We start from the raw sequence: 23465 nt of genomic DNA, 5'->3' as shown, positions 1-23465 counted from the left end.
TCAGCTCGGTGCTTTGTGACCACGTAGAGGGGTGGGATAGGGAGGATGGGAGGGAGGGAGACACAAGAGGGAAGAGATATGGGAACATATGTATATGTATAACTGATTCACTTTGTTATAAAGCAGAAACTAATACACCATTGTAAAGCAATTATAGTCCAATAAATATGTAAGGGAAAAAAAAGCACAGAGGACCCTGCTCCCCGCCCTCATAAAAAAAAAAAAAGCTGTTACTAAAGAAAAAATGACCAGTTCATCAACCCATATTTAAAATGAGATTCCATAAAGACCCATATTAATAAATGGGTCTTTCTTTATGAGACCCATTTTATTTTCTTTATAAAGCGGAGATTATCTATTTTCATTGGCCACATGACATGAAGCAAAGATACCCACTGGTTCAAGTTATTTTAGAGTTGCTGGTCATTTCTTACTAGACTTTTCGGTGAACAAATTTGTACTTTTCAGCTAAGGTTGTAAATTTTTAAAACTGATCTCTTCTTCATGGAACATCTCCTTGCCAGAAAACCTGGCTGCGATTCTGTGAGCATGTCTAGGCCCAAGGAAAATAGGAGTAAATACTAGACAAGGTATGTTTATATTTTTACAAAATTTCAAGATGACCAAATTAACTTAGTCGTATCACCCCATGCACCAAATCTGTATTCTTCTCTCTACCTTTTTTCGCTGGGGGAAGCAAGAGCAGGGAGGCGCAAGGGTTGGCCAGTGGAGCACAGCATAGATAGAATGACCAGTTGCAGGCGCTCAGTGCTGAATCCTGGGCACGATCATTTCATTGACCTCAACAGTGGCTGAAGCAGTGCTTGTGGGTCTTGGGGGCTGCCAACTGAAGGCTTACATGGCATAGCCAAGTGTACTATGAAGCAGAAAGGGAGGTGGCAGAGCAGAGCTTAGTGTTAAGCGTTTCATGGCCTTTGGAGCCAAAAAGGCATGGGTTTGAACCTTGGTTCACCCGTTTATTAGTTGTATGACCTTAAGACATTTACTTAATGTCTCTGAGCTTCATTTTCCTCATCTGTAAAATGGGGGTTATAATATCACCAACCTTTCATAGGATGTTGTAGAAATTAAATGTGGCCACACTCAGGCCAGTGTCATCACAGAGAGAATAAACAGTGTTAAGTGTTATTATGTTTCTGACTATTGTTGTTGTTGTTATTGCTAGAATGAGATTCACTCCCACAATTCATTGTGAATCTCTATAACTGCAGTTCTCTAATGTACGAAAGACCTACAAAAAGCAAGGCTCACTCACGAGTATGCAATTTAAAATTCAGAGTTGCACTGAAGGGATAATGAATAATTCCAAATGTATTATTTTAGCTGGGGTACTGGGCCCAAGAACAGCACATGGGGCCTTTAGCCTGGCTACCTGCTCAGTCTCCCAGAACCAAGATTATGCAGGCTTCCAAAGCTACATTCAGGATAAGCTGTCTAAACCAACTGCTGCCCCAGCAAATGATAGCCTAGGATGTACTCAGGCCAGATGGTCACGGAGCACAGGAATGCGCTGTGGATCAATAATTACAGGTCTCAAGTGGAGCGGAGAGGCGTGAACCCAGATCTCCCAAGCTCGCATAGTAAGTTACTTGAACACCATGTGTGCTATAGTCCCTCCTTTAGGGCCAGACTCAGGCACTCAGAGGAACTGTGATTCATGGGAAAGATACTGGGTTATAGAGAGAGAGAGAGAGAAAAGAGAAAATTCTTCTGGGAACCCAGACTAGTCCGACAAAACTGGGCTGAGCACTGTGCTTTCAGCTCCTCCCTTTACTACGTAACCCCTAAGGGCTGGAGAGGCCCTGAACTACTCCCGCTGAGGCTATTCTGACTCTGAGCATCAAGTCCACGGAAAAAGTCAATGGCTATTTACTGGCACAAGAGGACTGTTGTCACCATCATCCACATATGTTCATCATTAGTTACATATGCTGGGCCATGTAGCAAGGTAGTTATGGAAATGCGTTTTGTCATCACAAAGAGCTGGGCTCCAATTCTAGTTCTTACCATGCACTGACCTCGGGCAAGTAATCTAACTCTCTGAGCCTCGGTTTTCTCCTTTACAAGGGCTAATATTAAAGCCTATCTTACAGGATTGTAAGGAGGATTTAATTAGATGATGAATTTGAAAGCTATCTGTAAATCACAATCTGCTAGGTGATTATTGTTATGTGCAGAATGGTGGATACGAGGGTTCTGGAAAAGAAAGATGTCATGGAAGGCTGAGGCCATCAAGTATGACTTTTGTGGAGGAGGGTCTTGAAGTACTGGGAGGTGTCAGGATGGGAGAACAGAGGGCATCACAAGCAGATGTAACGAATGACTTGAGCAAAGGGAAATAGGTGGTAATGAGACTGGTATGGTCAGGCCAAAGGCAGACATTTATAGCTATCAAAGGTTCCAGAGGACACTGTGAAATCATTAGCAAACCCATGGTCTCAAGGTCTGAGTTCAGGGTTAATAGGCAACCTGGTCTGGGGATCTGGAAATCCAGGCTGCACGGTCCTCACTCTCCCTTGACTCCAATGCTGAGCTGCATGCTTGAGTCACAAGGCAGGGACAGTTGTTCCCTCTTGGCCAAGATGCCTGTCTCCTGGTAGTGCTTGCCACCGTGCCACTGACGCAGCCCAGACAGCTAGACAGGAAGCTAAGACGAAAATAACCATTAGCCTATTAGCCATTGAAATAGCCTATTCCTTAAAGCAATTGGATTCCTGATTAGAACATTTTACTGGGGAATGAGAAAAGTGCTTTGGAAGGCAGGAAGTTACTAAACAAATGAATCAACTATATACATTTACATACACACATATGTACACTGTATCATTATTGAAATAAAAAAAGGTTAATCATTAGAAAATCAGCACAATTTAATGTGATATATTCTCTTAAAATCCAATACCCCTCTAACCTTGCTCTTTTAATTTTACGAATGCTAGAGGTGTTTTACGTGCAAATCATTTAGGCCGTTGTTTGGATGGGCTTGTTTTAATTCACTTTCCTACCAGTGTCTGCCCCTATGAGTAGAACAGATGTGGTGAATGCAGGATGGATTTATACACATTGCAGTGGTCCTCTTCCAAGAATGATAAATGCTTTGGTTTCCAGAACATTAAAGATGAACTGATAAACCCTAGCACGGGTGCCTGGTGACCTGGTTGGCTCTATCCATATTCATCCAAATGACTCAGTGATGCCTTCAGCTTTTCTTGCCCTAATGTTCTTCCTCAGTGCCACTGATTTTGTTAGCTCTTTAATATTTTATACTTTTCTGTGCAGTTTTTTCATCTACAAAACAGAAATAATAATGGTACCCCCCCAGTGTTGTTGGGAGGATAAAATTAATTGCTTCACGTAAAATGCTGAAAACAGTGCCCGCCATATAGTAAGCGCTCAGAAAAAGTGAGCTATTATTATCATGCCAAACCTATCATTACCTCCTTTATGCTCTCTGAATGGCACTGGCATCTGCCCACTTGCCCAAGGTGGGAACAATGACCTGGTCCTTGACTACTCTTTCTTTGTCATCCTGCGCCCCATCTAAACAATCGAGTTCTATTGATTCTTCTTAAATGTGCATGGAGCTTTCCAAAATGCAAGTCTGACCATGTCATAATTCTCCCATCACTGGTACTCTCTCACACTTCCAACCTCCACATACACACACGTGTATAATCTCACACCAGCAAACCAGAGTGCCACCGCCAACCTCTTGGTGTTCCCTGCTGCACTACGTTGAGAAGGATTATGAGGTCACATCTGGGCCCAGTGGAATGGGGTGCTGTGATTATCAACGTCTGCCATGAGAGGGGTGGCGGTGGGGACGCTGATGACCCATATGTTATGAATTTATAGACCCTGCTATAGGATCAAGGCCAAGCTCCTTAAGAAGGCATAGAAGGCTTTCATGCTCTGACCCTAACTAATCTTCTAGCCTCAGCTCTCGCCTCTCTCTGCTGTAGCCTCGCCAAGCTGCATATTGTACCCAGAACCACCATGCTGTTTCTCACCCTCCATGTCTTTTCTCATACTGTCCTCCCGGCTTGCGAGGCTCTCCCCTTTTCAGCTGACTCTTACACATTGTTTTAAGACCCAGCTCACTTTCTGACCACACCAGTCTGGGTATGAAGCTTTTCCTTTGTGTTTCCACAACCCCATATGCATACAGCAGTCAGTACTTTAACCATATTACATTACAATTATCTAGTTAAGCGTCTGTCCCCACACAGCTGCGGAGTAGACTAGAAGCTTACACGGGCAGGTACTGTGCTTATGCATTGTGGTATGGCCAGGGCCACGCAGCAGAAACTTACTGAGCACCAGTTATGTGTCAGGCACTGGGAATTACCTGACTTCAAACTGGTAACTGCTATAATGGGTTAACAAAGCACTGTGCCTAGGACAAGGACTCACTGGGGAGGAAAGTACATCTGAGCTGAGTTTTAAAGGTAGAGAAGGGGAAACCTTTATGGATGAAGGAACCGGCATGTGCAGAGTATTAACAGCCACCATTTATTAGAACCCACCAAAGGGCAGGCACGGAGCTAAGTGCTTTATGTGTGTTGCAAATACAGGTATTTATCAAGGTCCAGGCAGGCCTTAAAGAGCAGAGCAGCAAGTTCAGGAACACAGAGAAATTCAAGGTAGGTGGAACACAGGGTGGGATAGGGATTAGTGGGAGACAGGATTAGAGAAGGAGGTTGGGCCCGACTGAGAAAGGCTGGGCTGTGGGATTTGGCTTCATGACCCCTCATTCCTGCCTGGAATCCAGGGCCAGCAAGGAACATGCCCTTCTGACTTCAAGTTGGCATAGCAGGAAGACTACAACCTCTCCTTGAAGGCACGTAGACTCATTTCCATTCCTTAAGCTGAACCTGGTTCTAAATTCCTTTGAGATGCTAAAAAATCCTGTTTTAGGTTGACATATGTATTCAGGTTTAGAAAGCCCCAGGACTGAAATGTGCATGACTTCCACAGATACTGCCCAAATCATTACCACTGCCCAAACCAAATCCATCTTCCCTGCTCCAACCAGGCCGCATGAAGTGGTGTGTGGGGAGAAGGAAAGCTAGAGCAGGAAAAAACTAAACAGAGAGAGAAATTCATGGCTCCATGTTCCAAAAAGCCCGAGTCAGAAAGATATTAGTGCAGAAAAGTGCTATCTCTGGATATTGACTAAAAATGATAAAGAAATCACAGACATGAAATCCCTAGGTTCCCTTTCATTACTGATTTAGTCTTCTCGTGCTGTGTGCACAGACAGGTTCAGAAATCTGCAGGAGCAGAGCGCAGACGTTCTGACTGCACTGCTGCGTACTTGTATAGAAAATCTCCAATTCCCTGATCCAACCGCATTTTGGGAGAATCTCATTCCTCAGTCCTCTAGCAATTGGTGCTGTTATGTGAGTATGAGTAATATGTTGCCTCCCTGCACAAACAAGAAAGAAATGTTAAAAAGGAGAGTGGGGGGTATGTTCCAAATTTAGCTTTCCTTCCAACCTCTGCCCATATGGTTGGTGGTTAAAAAAATGAGTACCAAGCCAACAAAATGTAACCTGATATTAGGAGTTCCACTCTAAGTCTGTGAAACCAGGGCTAATACTAGCACACGGTATTAATTTGTCTTCATGCCGGCTGATATAGGGAGACTCAACTCTTAAAGTGGGCCTCGCTTGGGTGCCCCATGAGCTGGCCTGTGAGACTCCCATCCAGGTTTGGAATGGAGCTGAAGAGATCGCCACTGGTTAGCAGAGAGATCTCAGTGGGAGTCCGTCCACCTCAAGAGGGAATAAGGGGTTTTGAGGAAAAAAAAAAAAGTTTACGGATCTGGTTAATAGTTTCCAAGTTAAGTTTCCAGTTCTAGGATTCCAAAGGAATTCCAAAGGAATCCTAGATTTCAGAGTAACTGAAAGTGAGGGGCTCTTGCATTTGCTAGCATAACTTTGGAAGAGAGAAATTCTCTCCCACTTGTGGTAGAAAGAGCTACTGATTTAAGCCTAGAACACTGAAGGATGAGGGAAGGAAAATAATCTTTCAAAGTACTCCGTTCACCCCATGGCGTGCTGCTAAATGTTTAACAACTGGCTCTCAAAAAAATAAATAAATAAAAAAGCATGCATGTCAGTTTATTTTAAATTTTGGTGGAATAAAGGATGTGGAACATACAATTCACAAATAATAAAAAGCTATACGATATTCTTTATTGTAAATTCCATACAGCCGGTTGATTTTCACAGAATGCTTTCATTGATTTTTGTCAGACTCTGGCATCTGTAGCCAAACCAGGGTTGCAATTGACAAGCAAGTGTGGTTCCTGCAAGAACACTGCTTGATATATTGGTTTACGTTAAGGAGGAAGACAAAAATGAAGTGACAAAGATGTATGTGGGAACATCACTCCTTCATCAATGACGGGAGTGACTTTTCTGATAACGGGACAATAGTTTTCAAATACTGGAAGAACAGTTTCTCAACGTATTGTGCTATTTATTCACAATGTAACGGCTACAGAAACAACGCAATTTAAAGTTTAATCTGCACTGTTAACATTTTCTTCCCATCACTTTCTTAAGTCTAGATTCTAGACAATCCACAAAACAATAAGTCAAGCCCCCATGTGTAGTTTTTGGTGATTTCTGGGGTGTAAATATTTCCATCATGGTCAATTTCAAGCTACCGATGTGAAGACACTACACACAGAGTTGGGAAGAGTATATAATATTTCCAGGGAGGGGGAAGGGTAAGCTGCGACGAAGTGAGAGAGTGGCACGGACATATATACACTACCAAACGTAAAACAGATAGCTAGTGGGAAGCAGCCGCATAGCACAGGGAGATCAGCTTGGTGCTTTGTGACCACCTAGAGGGGAGGGATAGGGAGGGTGGGAGGGAGGGAGACGCAAGAGGGAAGAGATATGGGAACATATGTATATGTATAACTGATTCACTTTGTTTTAAAGCAGAAACTAACACACCATTGTAAAGCAATTATACTCCAATGAAGATGTTAAAAAAAAAAATTTCCACCACCCAGGCACAATTAGACACAAATAACCTCAAGAGCATAGATAACAGTACATGTACTAAAATAATTAGGGTGTGATGAGTTTTGAGTATGTTTTGTTTGTTTTTAACAAAATGTATTTAATTATAAATCTATAGAACTTAATTTTTAATAATGACTACTTTTAACAGCTGGCTCATGAAAATTCTGAAATTAACAATCAGCTCTTGTGAGCCAGTGCGAGCCAGCACCAGGACCCCACTGCCCTCACCCCCACTTAGACTCCTGTTTGAATCTGTTCCACTATTGGGTCCAAGGGTAAGGACAGATACAAGGCAGCGACACGGAGAGCAGGCTGCTGCTCCCTACTCGGCGCGGGCTCTGCTGCTCTGCTCTTTGCTGCCAGTCTGTACAGGAGTTGAAGTAAGCACTTAGAAATGTTTATAGCAATTTGACAGAGATTTTTAGGTCTGTTGAGTCTCATAATTAAAAACTGTGACTTGTATTTTTGTAGGCCTTTTTGTCATTTCCTTTTTGTGGTAATTCATTTTTATTGTATGTTACAAAAGTACTGGTCCATGACAGATTTGGGAGGAACAACAACTGCAACAACAACAAAAAACCAACACAAAAACACTCCAGTCCTTCACTAGATAACTTGAGATGCACTGGTCTATTCTGTGAGGCCAGAGTTGGAAGGGAGAGAGTGGTGGAGGAGATAAGGGTGAACTGGACATCCTTGATATTGACCATTCAGCCATTAGGGCTAAAGGCTTGTAGCTGGAGGAGGGACTGTATCCCAGTTTGCTTTTCTAACACAGGGATAGGAAGGCCACAAGCCTGGAAATAACTGGGGAGAAATGAGAACTGGATTCTCATAGTAGTAAAACAAATCTAGAGGCTGTGAGTGACGGACAGGATGTTGCAAAGAACTGCTCCCTGGAGAAGTCTGCCATTCGTAAGGATCCCTTTGCTTAGGAAAATAGCTGTAGAAAATCGTAATTGGTGACAGGTACTCAAATACAACCGAAGAATCTCTTCTACACTCCTCTTTCCTTCCCGGAGCCTGAGAAATTGCCCCATTGGTTTGCTCCACCATCTTGGTTCTCTTTTGCTCTACTTACATGTTTGCATCATAAAACCACAGCATCTCAGAGCCATTCAGTACCATGGAAGTCAAGAGCCCATGATGGAGGTATCTATCCACTCTCTGACACCCCACTCCACCCCTACCCAGCTAGTCTCTCTGATATACGGTTACTTACTCTCTAGTCAAATAGCTCCAGAGTCAGGAAGCTGATTGTTTCCTAGAGGAATTCATTCCACTGAGGAATTGCTTTAAGGGTGGAAAGTTCATCCTTTTGTCAGTCAAAATATATCTCCCTTATAAATTTCATGTATTGGTTCCAAGGGGTGGGGTGGGAGGAACTGGGAGGCTGGAAATGACACATATACATTATAGATACTACGTACAAAATAGACAACTGATGGGAACATACTGTATAGCACAGGGAACTCTACCTAATGCACTGTGGTAACCTAAACGGGAAGGAAGTCCAAAAGGGAGGGGACTTTTGGACTTATCTGTATGTGTATGGCTGATTCATTTCGTTGTTCAGTGGAGGCTAACAAAACATTGTGAAGCAACCGTACTCCAATAAAAATTAATTTTAAAAAATCTAGGGACTTCCCTGGTGGCACAGTGGTTAAGAATCCGCCTGCCAATGCGGGGGACATGGGTTCAAGCCCTGATCCGGGAAGATCCCACATGCCAAGGAGCAGCTGGGCCCATGCGCCACAGTTACTGAGCCTGCGCTCTAGAGCCCGTGAGCCACAACTACTGAGCCCACGAGCCACACCTACTGAAGCCTGTGCGCCTAGAGCCCGTGCTCCACAGAGGGAGAGGCCACAGCAACGAGAAGCCCATGCACTGCAACGAGGCGTGGCCCCCGCTCGCTGCAACTAGAGAAAGCCCGCGTGCAGCAACGAAGACCCAACACAGCCAAAAGTCAATCGATCAATAAATAAATTTTAAAAATTAAAACAAATTCCATGTATTGGTTCCAGATCTTCCCTCATCTTCCATGTGCAAGACCTCTAACTAGTAGAAGACAACATTCACCTCTCCCTAATTCTCCTCTTGTATAGACTGAACATCGTGACTTTTCTTTCAGTGTCCTTCCACTGACCCTGTTTCCAGATTCTTCACTATCCTGCTCACTCTCTGCAGGTCGCACTCTAGGCTACAGACACACAATGTCTCACCCAGCGTGTCCTACCCCTCACAGGAGCCCCTACCCCTCTGTTGACTGGAACAGGGCTCTCACATCTCTTTGCTCACAATTTCCACCGCTAGAGGTTGAAAGATACTTTGAGGAAGCTAATGAAAGAAGCAGTGAGGGTGAAAGCTACCAAATAGGAGGCAAAAGGAAGCAAATGCTGACAAGTAAACATTGCACATGGATAACTGAGGTATTTATCAAACATCTACTAAGTGACAGTCGTGGGGCAAGGCAGGAGAAGGAGGCAGAGGTTGGTGACTGAGAGCTGATAACTGTATGCATAAGATGACAAAGACTTGCTTTCTACACTCTGAGGAGATCAGCATTAATCAAGGAAACCACTTCATACTGAAAGCCATCCTGCAGGTGCTAATGAGATTGCCCGCTGCTCTAAAAAAGACTATTCCCACACACCAGAATTTGTAGAGTAGCCTCTACTCCATTTTTATTTACTTGGTAATTATATTACTGCTTAAGTCCACCAATGAGCTACAAATTAAGAGATTCTGTCCGCGCTGGTAGTCCCGTTCTCATCTTTAAAGGTTTATTTACCATCACCCGTACCCATTAGGATTGTAAAAAAAAAAAAAAAACCCAAAAGATTTTAAAAATCAGTAAGTATATTTAGAAACATTAAGAACCACAAGGGCTATGGATTTTTCTGGATCATTAAACATCTCTTACCCGGGTGTGTACGTAGGCAGCCTCTATAACGAGATTTCCTTTCAAAAAGACTAACAAAACAAAAACTTGCCAGTAACTTCATTCCTACCAAAGCAAATTGGAAATCTCCTTGGCAAATAAGGGGGAGAAAGAGATGATGGCTGTACCTCTATTCTTTCTGCCATATTAACAAAGTTAACAGACAGCCTTGTCTGAATTGGAAAAAGACTTGATAACATGTGTGCACACATGGGCGTGTGCGTATGTGTAGTTTCAGGGGTTCTGTGGGAGGTCAGTGATTGTAAGGCATCCGATGGCTCTGAGTCCCTCCTCCTCTCAAAGTAGGACCTCAGCCTGGCTTCACATCTGATCTCCACCTGCAGCCACAGGGACCGTGCATACCACGCGCTTTCAGCTTCTGTCTTGTTCTGCAGGCTCATGGTTCCTTGTTACCCTGGGCTCCTCTGATTTGGCTCTGTCAAGAGGCCACTGTTCATCAGGGGAACGCAGGGCCATCACACAGGTTTAATTAGACACCACACCTTTCTCTCTTTCTGCTGTGACATTTCTTCTTGCAGGGAGCACTTCCCATTGGAGGGCACACAAGCTGGTGCTCCCAGATCCCTTGGGGATGAAGTGAAGATCCCTTCACTTCTATGTGGCAGCTCAGCCGGAGGCTTTGGGCTTGCCGCCCTCCTGCTGGCTCTGCCTCTCCTTTTCCACCAGTGAGCATTGAACCTCTCCCTCCTATTCCTTTCTAGCCACACTAGATTACGGCAATTAGTTGAGGCTGTCGCTAAACTGGCAGACATGGCTTCATCCAGAGGAGATCAATCGCACCATTTAGCCACACTCGTACAGTCCATCGCTGCCTTTTAATTTGAAAACTGATTACAAAATATAATACAATGGTCACAGATTGCTCACACTATCCCTAACACTCCCCCAATTCTTAGAGTTTATGCGGAAGCTCTATCGACAAGTATAGGCATTATATAGCATTACCCCTGATGAAAGCCTCACAGCCTAACGGCTCAGACGGGAAGCATCAGAGGGCAGTAGACCTACAAAAGTGAACCCCAGCATAGGTCCTTGCAAATAATAAGAAACTAACTCCCTAAAGCACCTCAAGTGATGGTAACTTTATAGAAAGCTTTTTACCTTTCCTTACTCTCATCTATCACCAGCTTACCTGAAGTAATTCCCTGGTCAACACTAAGGCGTGGGGATGGCCCCTTTCTGGGTAAACTTACTCAACTGGCAGGTGATATCACTGTGAAAGCTTGCATCTAAATCCCTCTTTGTGAGCCACGGGAACTACACAAAGCTCTGGGGTGAGGTGGGAATGGCTGTCTTGTCAATCTATTAGCCAGGACCACCTGGTCTGTGTCTGGGAGAAAAGTGCTATTATAGTGAGCTTTGCTTCCTTCAGCTTCCCTATGGCATTTGATCTCTAAAAGAAAAGATCAAGGCATGAGAGCAGATTGCTTCTGGCTAAGAGCAAGAGAGAATGGAAAGCATCAGGGGCCCCATTTCTTGACCCTCCCCAACTTGTTGCCTACCCCTGCCCTCACTGCCCCGTTAACACCAAAGAAAACAAAACATAACTAGCTGAGATTCTTTCAAGATGTAGGTGACTACTACTTTTGTGACTGGTTATTTGCACAACTCAGCAGACATATTTGTCATTGTTTAAATACCTTCTCACTGGGCTAAAAACAAGTTAATGAGTAACTGAAAATGCCACCTTGGGGATGAAAAAGAGGGAGCACATTATAGTGAAATTTGTTGGCCAGAACATCGAGAATTTAATGTATAATTTTAGCTGCAGGCTTTTGGTGAAGAAAATTAACTTATAACCCAGTGGTACCAAATAATATTAATAATATTACTCTAAGTGGGTAACTTCTTTACAGTTTACAAAGTACTTTTATATCCATTATCATGTGTGTTTCATTCAACAGCTTATGAAGTGGGCAGGTCAGGAAATATTTTATCATTATTTTTGCATATGAGGAATATGAGGCTCAGAGGAGTTGAGTGACTTTGTCCAAGGCCAACACTGGGAAGTAACAGAAGCAGAACTGAGACTCAGTTTCTTTGACCCTGCAGATGAGATGCCCTTCCTTCCTGTTATGTCTCAAGCTTCAGCGGCCTAAGTGTAGGACCGTATCCTGTTCACCCATCAGATGGGATCTACCTCCCAGTGTGAATGACATAGGGTCCCCTTACACTGAGGTCTCATGTTTGAGGGACTGATATCCCAAGAAAGACGGGTGGAGGGAGTCACTACAAGATCTTGCCTGAGAAATTCAGAGATGGGTTACTTAGTGGGAAACAACCTTCAACATAAGTGCCAAAGATCTGACGGTGGGTTTCCAAGGAGTGCAAAGGAAGTGGGATAGAATACATTTTGGGAAAACTGCCATACTCTATTCCTGGACTTGCTACCAGCAGGGAAGTATAAATAGATATATTACTGTATCCACATGTATTTTGAGCTCTGAACAGGACTCAATAACTTTCCCATTAAAAAACCCCAGGACATTTCATTCTCCTACAAACCTTCTACTCATTCTTCAGCAGGCAATATGTTTTGTTCTAAAGCATGAAAATGTTGCAGATGCCACCCATGATAAAAGGCCCATCAGAGAGTTCCTCCACTGATTTTACCCTTTTCACCAAACCAACCCATTAGTGAATTTATTAAAACGTGTGACTACCAGCCCACATTTGTGAGAGTTTGATCTGACAATTTAGAAGAACAGTTAAGCCACTGAAGTGTCCTTCCTCTCTTCTATGTGCACAAGCACGTTAGGAACAGAAATATAAGGTTACATTTGATCCACTAAAAAAAGAAAAAGAATAAAAGTCACTGGCTTAAAAAATATTTTCTAATCTCTGCTTTTGGGGAGTCATTGTTTTTTCGCCTCTAGACTGTAAAGTAACTGTACGGAGGTAATATTGGGTGCAGAGACTCCTGGGCCACAGCTGGGAAGACTTCATGGCTTCACTCCAGAACTGCTGCGCACGGTGACTGGTGCGGGGAAGCACACAGCTGCTGTCCCTCCCAACAGCTGGGCGTGACAGAAAAGAATGGCCAGAGGGGCCTACCTAGACCTGGATTTCACCTTCACCCTCACTCCCAGACAAGGAACAAGCGACAAGTTTTCTCTGTTCAGTCCTCACACTGACACGGAGAGACCGAAAGTTTCTTACGGGCAAACATTTCCACAAGAAACGTTTGTTTAATATGGCAAGAAACAGCCATTTGGTTTTAGTGTTGGTTCAAGTCCTAAGCCCAAGACGTGTTTCATGAACTGTCCTCCTTACCCTGCCACCAACCAGCTGAAGCCCCTCTTGTTTTTTTGCGGTACGCGGGCCTCTCACTGCTGTGGCCTCTCCCGTTGCGGAGCACAGGCTCCGCACGCGCAGGCTCAGCGGCCATGGCTCACGGGCCCAGCCGCTCTGCGGCATGTGGGATCTTCCCGGACCGGGGCACGAACCCGTGTCCCCTGCATCGGCAGGCGGACTCTCAACCACTGCGCCACCAGGGAAGCCCTGAAGCCCCTCTTATTCCCATGCAGCAACAAGGAATGTTTCGGTCTTCTATAGTCTGTTTCCGCTTTCCTCAGCCAAAGAAATAGGCTTTCGCAGTATCCATTCTTTGGCCCAGCTTGAGACAAGAATATCTTTGTTTTCTGACTCGTTGCCATAAAGACGTTAGGCTCGCCAGCATGCTCTGGCTGTACCCACAGCATAACACAGGCTGGAGCAGGAACAGGTCCAGGGAGGACAGGGGTGCGGGAGTGGTAACACAGATGTCTCTGACATAGGTGTTTCTTGCTGGGAGTTGTTCTGTGAGTGTATATTTCAAAATGTGTTTCCAACAGTAGGCATGCAGGTGTGCACGCCTACAAGAGTGTGCGCACGTGTGCATGTGTGTGCATGGGCGTGTGTGTGTGTTTCTGTGTGGGTGAGACTTGGCAGAGAGGCGGCACATGCTTCAGATGCTTAATCATCGTGTCTTGGCCAGGGACACATGGCCAGAGCTTGCAAAGCTTCTCAGGGATCAGCCCCAGCCAAAGCACTGGGAGTAGCCAGCTTCCCCAACGGCTTACAATAAGAGCTTTGACAAGGCCAAAAGCTGGGACAATGCTCATGGCAACCGGGCAACAAAACAGTCAGCTTATCACACCAGGTCCATCACGGATGATCTATCTTTGGAAGGGAGTCCGAACATGTGTGTCAAGTGTAAGCGTTTTATAACTCATGGGCTAAATTCAGTCTTTGCAGAAAATACATGCCGAACTAAGGTTGCTGAAAAAGCCAAAGAGCTTCCAGAGACTTTGGAATAGTAACAACAGTTTTATGGTTGTTATAAATATTTGTAGAGCTGCACAGGTTACAAAAGCACTTTCACACTCATTATCGCATTTGACTTTCACAAAAACTCACTGAGGTAGGCAAGGATGACTATTCCCATTTTACAGTTGGAGAAACTGAGGCTCAGGGCAGCTATGTAACTTGCTCAAGGTCCTACTGTTAGCAAATACGCTAGGACTAGAACCCAAGTGTACTAATCTATCACAGGGATGACTAGAACCCAAGGGACCTAATCTATCACAGGGATGACTAGAACCCAAGGGACCTAATCTATCACAGGGATGACGAGTCTTGGGCCTACTTTATACTTCCTAGAATACGTAGCCCACCGTGGGGGCAGGTTAGTGGCTTCTTCGATGCTTCAAGGATTAAGCCTAAAGGTCAAAAGAGCTCAGTTAGAAGGTGGTAACGACTATAAACAAATCACCTAGGGATCTTGTTAACATGACCTTAGGATTCAGTAGGTCTTGACGTGGGGCCTGAGATCTGCATTTCTAACAAGCTGCTGCTCCACGGACCCCATTTGGAATGGCAAGGGGTGAGGGGATGTTGCTGAATGTTGGTTACCTGGTTTTAGTTGCTTTTTATGAGTCTTAAACAAAAAACCAAGGCGATTAATTCTAATCTGTATCTGCCGGCTCTTGGAGCGCCCATAGGTCGGCAGGAACAGCAACAGACCAGTTGCTTTAATAGTAGACAGCATTTTTTCAGTGCTCACTAGGTGCCGGGCACCGTTCCAATGGCTTTGCATGGATTATTTTATTTAATGGCCACAACCCTATGAAACAGGCTGAGAGAAAGGAAATAACCCACCAAAAGGGAAGCATATTAGCCTCGTTCTGAGAAGTGAAAGGAATAGGTCAAGCTGTAACTGTGGGTAAGAAGACATCGTCTCATGGTCATCTCAGCAGCAATTAAATTCAACAATCAGAAAGAAGGGTCAGACTCTAAGCATAGAAATAAGAATTATAGAAAAAGAGAGTACTTGGGGAACTTCAGGATGAAGAGTTTTAAAAGTGAATATAGCCCAGAAGGCCTGGAAACTACTTAGAACTTCTTATGAGCATCCTGGCATACAAGTGTGCTGAGGGCCCTTGGTAAGAAGCCTGGCTTCTTTGACTGCAAAAGTCAAAGGAGCCAGAGTAGGGAAAATGAGATCTTTTTTCACGTGTAAATAGCTCAGGAGAAGAAAACAGGGAACCTGCAAGGTCAGAAGAAGGTGTCCCCAAAAGACTCCAATAAGCACCTTGCCAGGGACTAAAGCCAAATAAATGAACATTATCACAGACTGCTGGCACGAGAATGGCCGGCGAGAGATGTCTGGGCATCCTCTTCATTTTACAAATGGAGAAACTGACTTCTAAAGAGAGGAAGGGGCTTGCCCCAGGGTACATGGGACTTAGAAGCAAAGCCAAGAATAGAATCTCGGTGACCTGCGCTTCATCCAGTGCAACACAAGATGGGAAGCAGTGAGCCGGGGAAGCCAGCCAGTAGGACCTGGCTGGGTAGAGTGCAAAAGAACTGCTGAGGGACAAAAGGGAGATAGAAGAGAGCCGGAACATACTCTGAGCCTTGTTTTTTATTTTCAAGTTGTCTTTCGGAGGAAGGCATCTGGATGTTCTAAATGAGATGGCGGTACACGCACACAGTGTTCCAAGTCTAGTGGACTAAGTGGATGTTGATGAATCACCAGGACCAGGTGGCATCTACCCAGATTTTGGGTAAAACTGTGTAACAGCTGACCGAAGTGTATAGCTTGTTATTCCAAATAACTATTGTGCCATGAGCCTGGCAGATTGCCAATGAGTCTCCTCTCCATGAGAAGCATTTCAAAGGGGACCCAAGGAACTCCAGGCTGGTAGGATCACTGAACATGTTAGGCAAGTGTAACCTATTGGGAGTAAGGCATCATTTTTCCCGTAAATTAAATTAACCACCATTTGTGTAGCGTTTTACAGTTTACAAAGCACTTAGGGTAATCACGCCTAACTAATTGACTAGAATTGAGAGGATAGATGTGCATTTGGACAAAGGGAAACCAGTGGATGTAATCTATTCAGATTTTGAAAAGGCCCTTGACAAGGTCCCAGACCAAACACTGTTTTAAAAAGTTAAGTCACCATGGAACTGTGGAATCGTGTTTTGAAATGGATAGGGAAGTGGCTTATAGGCAGGAAAGCAAGAGAAGGGCTAAGCAGGGACTTTTGGAGAAAGTGGTATGTACTAGGGATCAGCGTGGAGACCAGTTACGAGTTTGCTAAATCATCTGGGCAACCTTTAGATGACCAAAAGCTTTTGGGGGCAGCAAAACAGATTTGTCCAAAGAGTGGCCTCTGAAATCTGAATCCTAACTCTCGACCTTAGCCACTGCATGACCTTAAGCAAATTACTCTACCTCTTCCAGCATCAGTTTTCTCATCTGTAAAGTGGGAACAATAATAGTGATGTTGTGAAAATGACATGAGGCAGTGCCTGGAAAGTCCCGGCACAGTGCTTGCAGCATGGTAAGTGTCCAATAAACATAAGCTTCTATTATTTTTACTTATTATGCTTATTCAACATTCTTTTTATAGGATGCCAGGCTCCGAGTGATCATGTTATGCCCTAGGAATGGAACTTGGGAGCCACTGCAGACTAGTTCTTGAAAGCACTGGTAGAATTTGTTTTAGTAATTCAGAGGACAGAGATAACTGTAGACTGAGATGGTTGTGAAAGACTTCATTGAAGGAAACTAATAATTATGGAGCACCTAGTATGTTCCAGATAATGGGCTAGATGCCTTACAAACTTTCCCCCTCGATTTGATCCTGAAATAGTCCTATGAAGTTGGGGTAATGATCCCCACTATGATGGATGAGGGAATGCAGACTTAGATAAGAGGCTAAGAACCGACCCAGGTCCTGCTAGCTCATAAGGAATAGAGTCAGAATTCAAATACAGATTTACTCTACCCCTAAACCTATTTTTTTTCACTGCATCATACTTGAAATGTACTTTTAGGGATGGGTGTAATTTAAGAAAAAATAAAAGAGGGGTATCTATATAGAAATAAATGTGGGCAACGCTATGAAGACAGATAAAAACAGTATGTCTACTCTTTTTTTTGCAGTACACGGGCCTCTCACTGTTGTGGCCTCTCCCGTTGCGGAGCACAGGCTCCGGACGCGCAGGCTCAGCGGCCATGGCTCACGGGCCCAGCCGCTCCACGGCACGTGGGATCCTCCCGGACCGGGGCATGAACCCGTGTCCCCTGCATCAGCAGGCGGACTCTCAACCACTGCGCCACCAGGGAAGCCCAGTATGTCTACTCTTGCTCATGGGGCGTGAGTATGGTTGTTCTTGCCAAAGTGCAGGGTTCCTGTGGGGCTTCTGATGGGAAATGAAGCCGAAAGGATACTTTAGGCTAGACCAGAAGGCCCTCAGAACTCTGCTAAGGAGTCTGAGCATTATCCTCCAGGCAGTGGGGACAGGATGAAGGTAGCTGAGCTCGGGAGTGGTCGGAGATGCTTTAGAAAGATTAACCTGGCAGCTGTACAAGGTAAATTTGGTGGAATCTTCTGCCTGGGTCTCTGATTCTTTGTTCTCTAATCTTCTAGCCTAAGGCTCTCAATACTCCTGTCTTAGCCTAGAAGACTGGAGACCACTTAAGATGTGACTGAAATAGCATATGCAGGCGGGTGAAAGGGGGATAGAAAGGAAACAGTGAGATAAGCAGAAAAAAAATTACAGATCATCTACAGTGATTTGGTGCCCAACTATATATGAAGGGCAAGGGAGAAGAGTCAAAGACAACTTCAGTTTGAAGCCTCAGCGACTGGGAGAATGGTAGTGGCATTAGAAAAATAAGGATATTAAGGGAGGAGCCAGTTTGGATGGTCTGTTGATACGTTTGATTTCTGACACATAGAGCTGGGGGTAATGGTGGGAAAGCCAGGAAGAAATGACTAGTGAGCAGCTGGAGATGTGGGATGGGAGCTCAGGACAGCAGTTAAGATTGGAGGTAATGATTTTATGAATTATCCCCATGGTGGTATAATAGTTAAAGAATGCTCACTGCAGCATTATCCACAACAGCCAAGAGGTAGAAACAACCTAAATGTCCATTGACGGCTAAATGGATAAAGAAATCGTGGTGCATACGTGTAGTGGAATATTACTCAGCATTAAGAAAGAAGGAAATCCTGTAGTCATATGCTACACGGATGAACCTTGAGGACATTACGCTAAGTGAAATAAGCCAGTCTCAGAAGGCCTCCATGATTCCACTTAGATGAAGCAGCCAAACTCAGAGATGCAGAAAGCAAAATGATGGTGCCAGGGTTTGAGGGAGGGGGAAAGGGGAGTTAGTGTTTAATGGGGACAGAATTTCAGTCATACAAAATGGAAAAGTTCTGGAGATCTGCCGTACAATCTGCATATTATTAACAATACTGTACACTTAAAAGTTTGTTAAGAGGGCAGATTTCATGCTAGATTTTTGTTTGCCAGAATGGAGGGAAAAAAAAAGAACTTACAGAAATCATAAAAACAATTGAAACTGCCAAAATGGATAAGATCTGTGTTTTCTCTGGAAAAGAGAGAAAAGATAGAGGCTTAAGGAGAGACCCAGTTTCAGGTAGGATTAGAAAGAACTAGTGAAGGAAAGAGGCTGAAAAAGAAAGAGGAGCCTGCAGGGTCTCAGAGGTCATGGGCAACAGGATTTCAAGGAGAAGGCTGTGCACTGCAGAAGGAAGAGCATGACATTGGAAGTCTTAAGACCCAAGTTAGATTTCCAGCTCTGCCATTTAGATGAATCTCATTTCTTCTCTGAGCCCCAGTCTTCTTATCTGTAAAATGGAAACACGAACACCTATCTATACAAAAGTATTTTGTAAATTGGGCTAATCGATACAAATGTGACTTGTGAGGGAATATTTTTTTGTGTGGTTGTTTTGCCTTCTTGACAGCATCAGCTATTTTTCTTCTATTTGTTTTCACCTAGCCGTGCAGTTATGTGTCACAGCCTATCAGTGTTAGACTACTTGTGGGAAAAAAACCAAATATGACATTCTAAAAAGAGAGGGTCAGCTAATGTCTTTTCCTTTGAAAGTTACCCCATCATTAGTTTTCACCAGACTCTCAAGATTGCATTTCTTTTTTCATCTCTTTTTATAACTGAGAAGAACCAAGGAAATCTCCAGTAGGAAACAGAGCCAACTGATTTAGGGCAGTTCATTTTAGACAATGAGAAACAGGAAGTTACCCTCTACCCAGGTCCAGATATTTAAAAGAAAAGAAAGGATACCTGAAAACTTCATTTTCTAGAGTGTAGTCTTTCCTTGAAGAACCGATGGCATTGTGTGTTGCAGAGATTTTAGGGGAGTTATAGAGAGCAGATTCAATTGGTATTTAATTCCGAAGCATCACCATTTTAGCTCAGATTTGAGCCAGCACTAGTCAGTTACCTGCAAGGAAGCGGAGCTGGTTCTTCACTTTCATCATTCCATCACCAGAGCCTCCGATACACTCATCTTCATCATCACCGCAGTCTCCACTTTCAAGCCCTTCCTCATCAAGGTTTTTATCCAAAACTCTACCCTTGGGCACAGACATGGTCCTCAGGAGCTGAAAGAAAACAAGCAGGATTGTAGCAGCTCTTCATATTTCTCAGGCAGGGCTAAAACAGTGTGTTATTAACAGGAGGCATTAAAAAATGTTGAGAGTTACACAGAGGTTTTAAAAATCATTTTCAAACTTAAATAGACGTACACTGCTTATACTCTCTAGAGTTGCATACTTCTGGACCCTTCCATAGCATTTGATATGATTCTCCACCCTTCCACTCTACTTCCACCATCCAGTAGCCAGAGTGTATATTGTATCAGAACGTTCCCACGTCTTAAGTTCCTGAAAGCCTCCATGGGAGGAGAATTTACTGATGAGGAACTTAAGACGTGATAGGCAAGGCATATTTATAGGCTGAGAGAACACCACGTTCAGAGAAGATGTTTATGGAAGCCCTCTCTAACTATATTTACATTCACTAAATTAAAGCAACAAGCGCATCCCACCAAATGAAGAGAACAGCAGTGACATTTTATACATATTTAAATGAATACTTATAATTCATTGCCTCGTATTATGCCCTGACCACTAGAAAAACTTTAAAAATATCTCCCTCTTCCACAATTTCAATAAGATGCTTTGAAATTCATTTTGCTTCATTGTAGATCATATGCCTAATAAGAGGCATGTCTGTTTTGCCCTTCAGTTTCTGGATTTTCAGTCACACAATCAATACCTTTCTAATTTTATGGTGACTCCCGCCTCCCAAATGTCTCTCCATTGACTCAGAAGCCCAGCTCACAGCATGAGAGGTCTCTGAGAGCAATTTTACTTTTCCTCACCCTCTCTCTCCAAGGCTGTAATCCAACATCCTCTATTCCTCCTCTAGCTTCTGCCCCATCATCCATTTTTAGTTCTAAATCTCAGTCCCACCTTCCATTTTTAAATAATGGACAACAAAATATGTTGGATATGCAGAAAGTGAGATTTCTGCGATTGCAGAAGAGGTATCTGGAAGAAAAAAATGCTGCATACATAACACAGGCACATCTTGGTTTCTGTGGCTTCCACTGTCTGTGTTCACTGTCACTGCAAAATATACTCCTATGTTCTCCACCTGTGATTTAGCCATTACACCATGATCTACTTGCAACAAGCTACGCATCACAGAGAAAGATGACTGCAGGTTGGTTTCTCTTTTTAAGCAAAGAAAGAAAAGTCCACAACAAAAAGTTGGTTCTTTACTGGCCAACGACCTCTAATGTTGTCGGAGAAGTGAAGCCACCTCCCATCTCCCACTCCAGCAGCACCTCCACCCTGCTGCTCTAAGGCATGTGCTTTGCTACCCCACCTCCCAACCCCACACATCTAAACGTATAATACACACATACACAGTAGGATAAGATACACCAGGAGCTCTCTAACTTTTAGAATTTAGGACCCCTTTATACTCTTAGTGGGAATCCCAGCGAACTTCTGATTATATATAGTTATATCTATCCACATTACCATCTTATAAATTATAACTGAGAAATTAAAAAAAATATGTAATAACTAATTTAAACGTAACACTAATAAACCCATGATATGTTAACATAAATAGCATTTTTGGAGTTGAGGAAGATGGCGGAAGAGTACGACACGGAGATCACCTTCCTCCCCACAGATACATCAGAAATACATCTACACGTGGAACAACTCCTACAGAACACCTACTGAACGCTAGCAGAAGACCTCAGTCCTCCCAAAAGGCAAGAAAGTCCCCACGTACCTGGGTAGGGCAAAAGAAAAAAGAATAAACAGAGACAAAAGAATAGGGACGGGACCTGCACCAGTGGGAGGGAGCTGTGAAGGAGGAAAGGTTTCCACACACTAGGAAGGTCCTTCACGGGTAGAGACTGCGGGTGGCGGAAGGGGAAAGCTTCGGAGCCACAGAGGAGAGCACAGCAACAGGGGTGTGGAGGGCAAAGCGGAGAGATTCCCACACAGAGGATCAGGGCCGACCGGCACTCACCAGCCCGAGAGGCTTGTCTGCTCCTCAGCCGGGACGGGCGGGGCTGGGAGCTGAGGCTCGGGCTTAAGTCGGAGCCCAGGGAGAGGACTGGGGTTGGCGGCGTGAACACTGCCTGCAGGGGGTTAGTGGACCATGGCTAGCCGGGAAGCAGTCCGGGAAAAAGTCTGGAGCTGCCGAAGAGGCAAGAGACTTTTTCTTGCCTCTTTGTTTCCTGGTGCGCGAGGAGAGGGGATTAACAGCGCTGCTTAAAGGAGCTCCAGAGACGGGCGCGAGCCGCGTCTAAAAGCGCGGACCCCAGAGACGGGCATGAGACGCTAAGGCTGCTGCTGTCGCCACCAAGAAGCCTGTGTGCGAGCACAGGTCACTATCCACACCTCCCCTCCTGGGAGCCTGTGCAGCCCGCCACTGCCAGGGTCCCGGGATCCAGGGACAACTTCCCTGGGAGAACGCACGGCGCGCCTCAGGCTGGTGCAACATCACGCTGGCCTCTGCCGCCGCAGGCTCGTCCCGCACTCTGTACCCCTTCCTCTCCCCGGCCTGAGTGAGCCAGAGCCCCCGAATCAGCGGCTCCTTTAACCTCATCCTGTCTGAGCGAAGAACAGACGCCCTCCGGGGACCTACACGCAGAGGCGGGGCCAAATCCAAAGCTGAACCCCGGGAGCTGTGCAAACAAAGAAGAGAAAGGGAAATCTCTCCCAGCAGCCTCAGGAGCAGCGGATTAAAGCTCCACAATGAACTTGATGCACCCTGCATCTGCGGAACACATGAATAGACAACCAATCATCCCAAATTGAGGAGGTGGACATTGAGAGCAAGATTTATTATTTTCCCCCCTTTTCCTCTGTTTGTGTGTATGTGTATGCTTCTGTGTGAGATCTTGTCTGTATAGCTTTGCTGTCACCATTTGTCCTAGCATTCTGTCTGTCCGCTGTTTCATTTTTTCGTTTTTAAGAAACTTTTTTCTTAATAATTATTTTTTATTTTAATAACTTTATTTTATCTTACTTTTATTTTATTTTATTCTCTTGCTTTCTTTGACTTTTTCTCCCTTTTATTCTAAGCCACGTGGATGAAGGGCTCTTGGTGCTCTAGCCAGGAGTCAGGGCTGTGCTTCTGAGGTGGGAGAGCCAAATTCAGCACACTGGTCCACAAGCGACCTCCCTGATCCACGTAATATCAAACGGCAAAAATCTCCCAGAGATCTCCATCTTAACACCAGCACTCAATGACCAGCAAGCTACAGTGCTGGACACGCTATGCCAAACAACTAGCAAGACAGGAACACAACCCCACCCATTAGCAGAGAGGCTGCCTAAAATCATAATAAGGCCAAGGACACCCCAAAACACACCACCAGACATGGACCTACACACCAGAACACAGGCACTAATCCCCTCCACCAGGAAGCATACACAACCCACTGAACCAACCTTAGCCACTGGGGGCAGACACCAAAAACAAAGGGAGCTACGAACCTGCAGTCTGTGAAAAGCAGACCCGCAAACACAGTTAAGTTTAGCAAAATGAAAACACAGAGAAACACACAGCAGAT

General features: G+C 44.5%; 1 protein-coding gene across 1 annotated transcript in view; it reads right to left on the bottom strand.

Moving 5' to 3' along the window:
- GPC3 (glypican 3) overlaps positions 1-23465 on the bottom strand; it is a 444448-nt gene that overhangs the window by 45535 nt on the left and 375448 nt on the right. The window contains exon 7 of the mRNA XM_060001704.1: positions 19800-19959. Within this exon, the coding sequence (XP_059857687.1) occupies positions 19800-19959 (160 nt within the window). The remainder of the gene's footprint in view (positions 1-19799; positions 19960-23465) is intronic.

Source organism: Delphinus delphis, chromosome X (assembly GCF_949987515.2).
Source record: "Delphinus delphis chromosome X, mDelDel1.2, whole genome shotgun sequence".
NCBI classification, from domain to species: Eukaryota; Metazoa; Chordata; class Mammalia; order Artiodactyla; family Delphinidae; genus Delphinus; species Delphinus delphis.
This window is presented reverse-complemented; position numbering and strand designations above follow the sequence as displayed.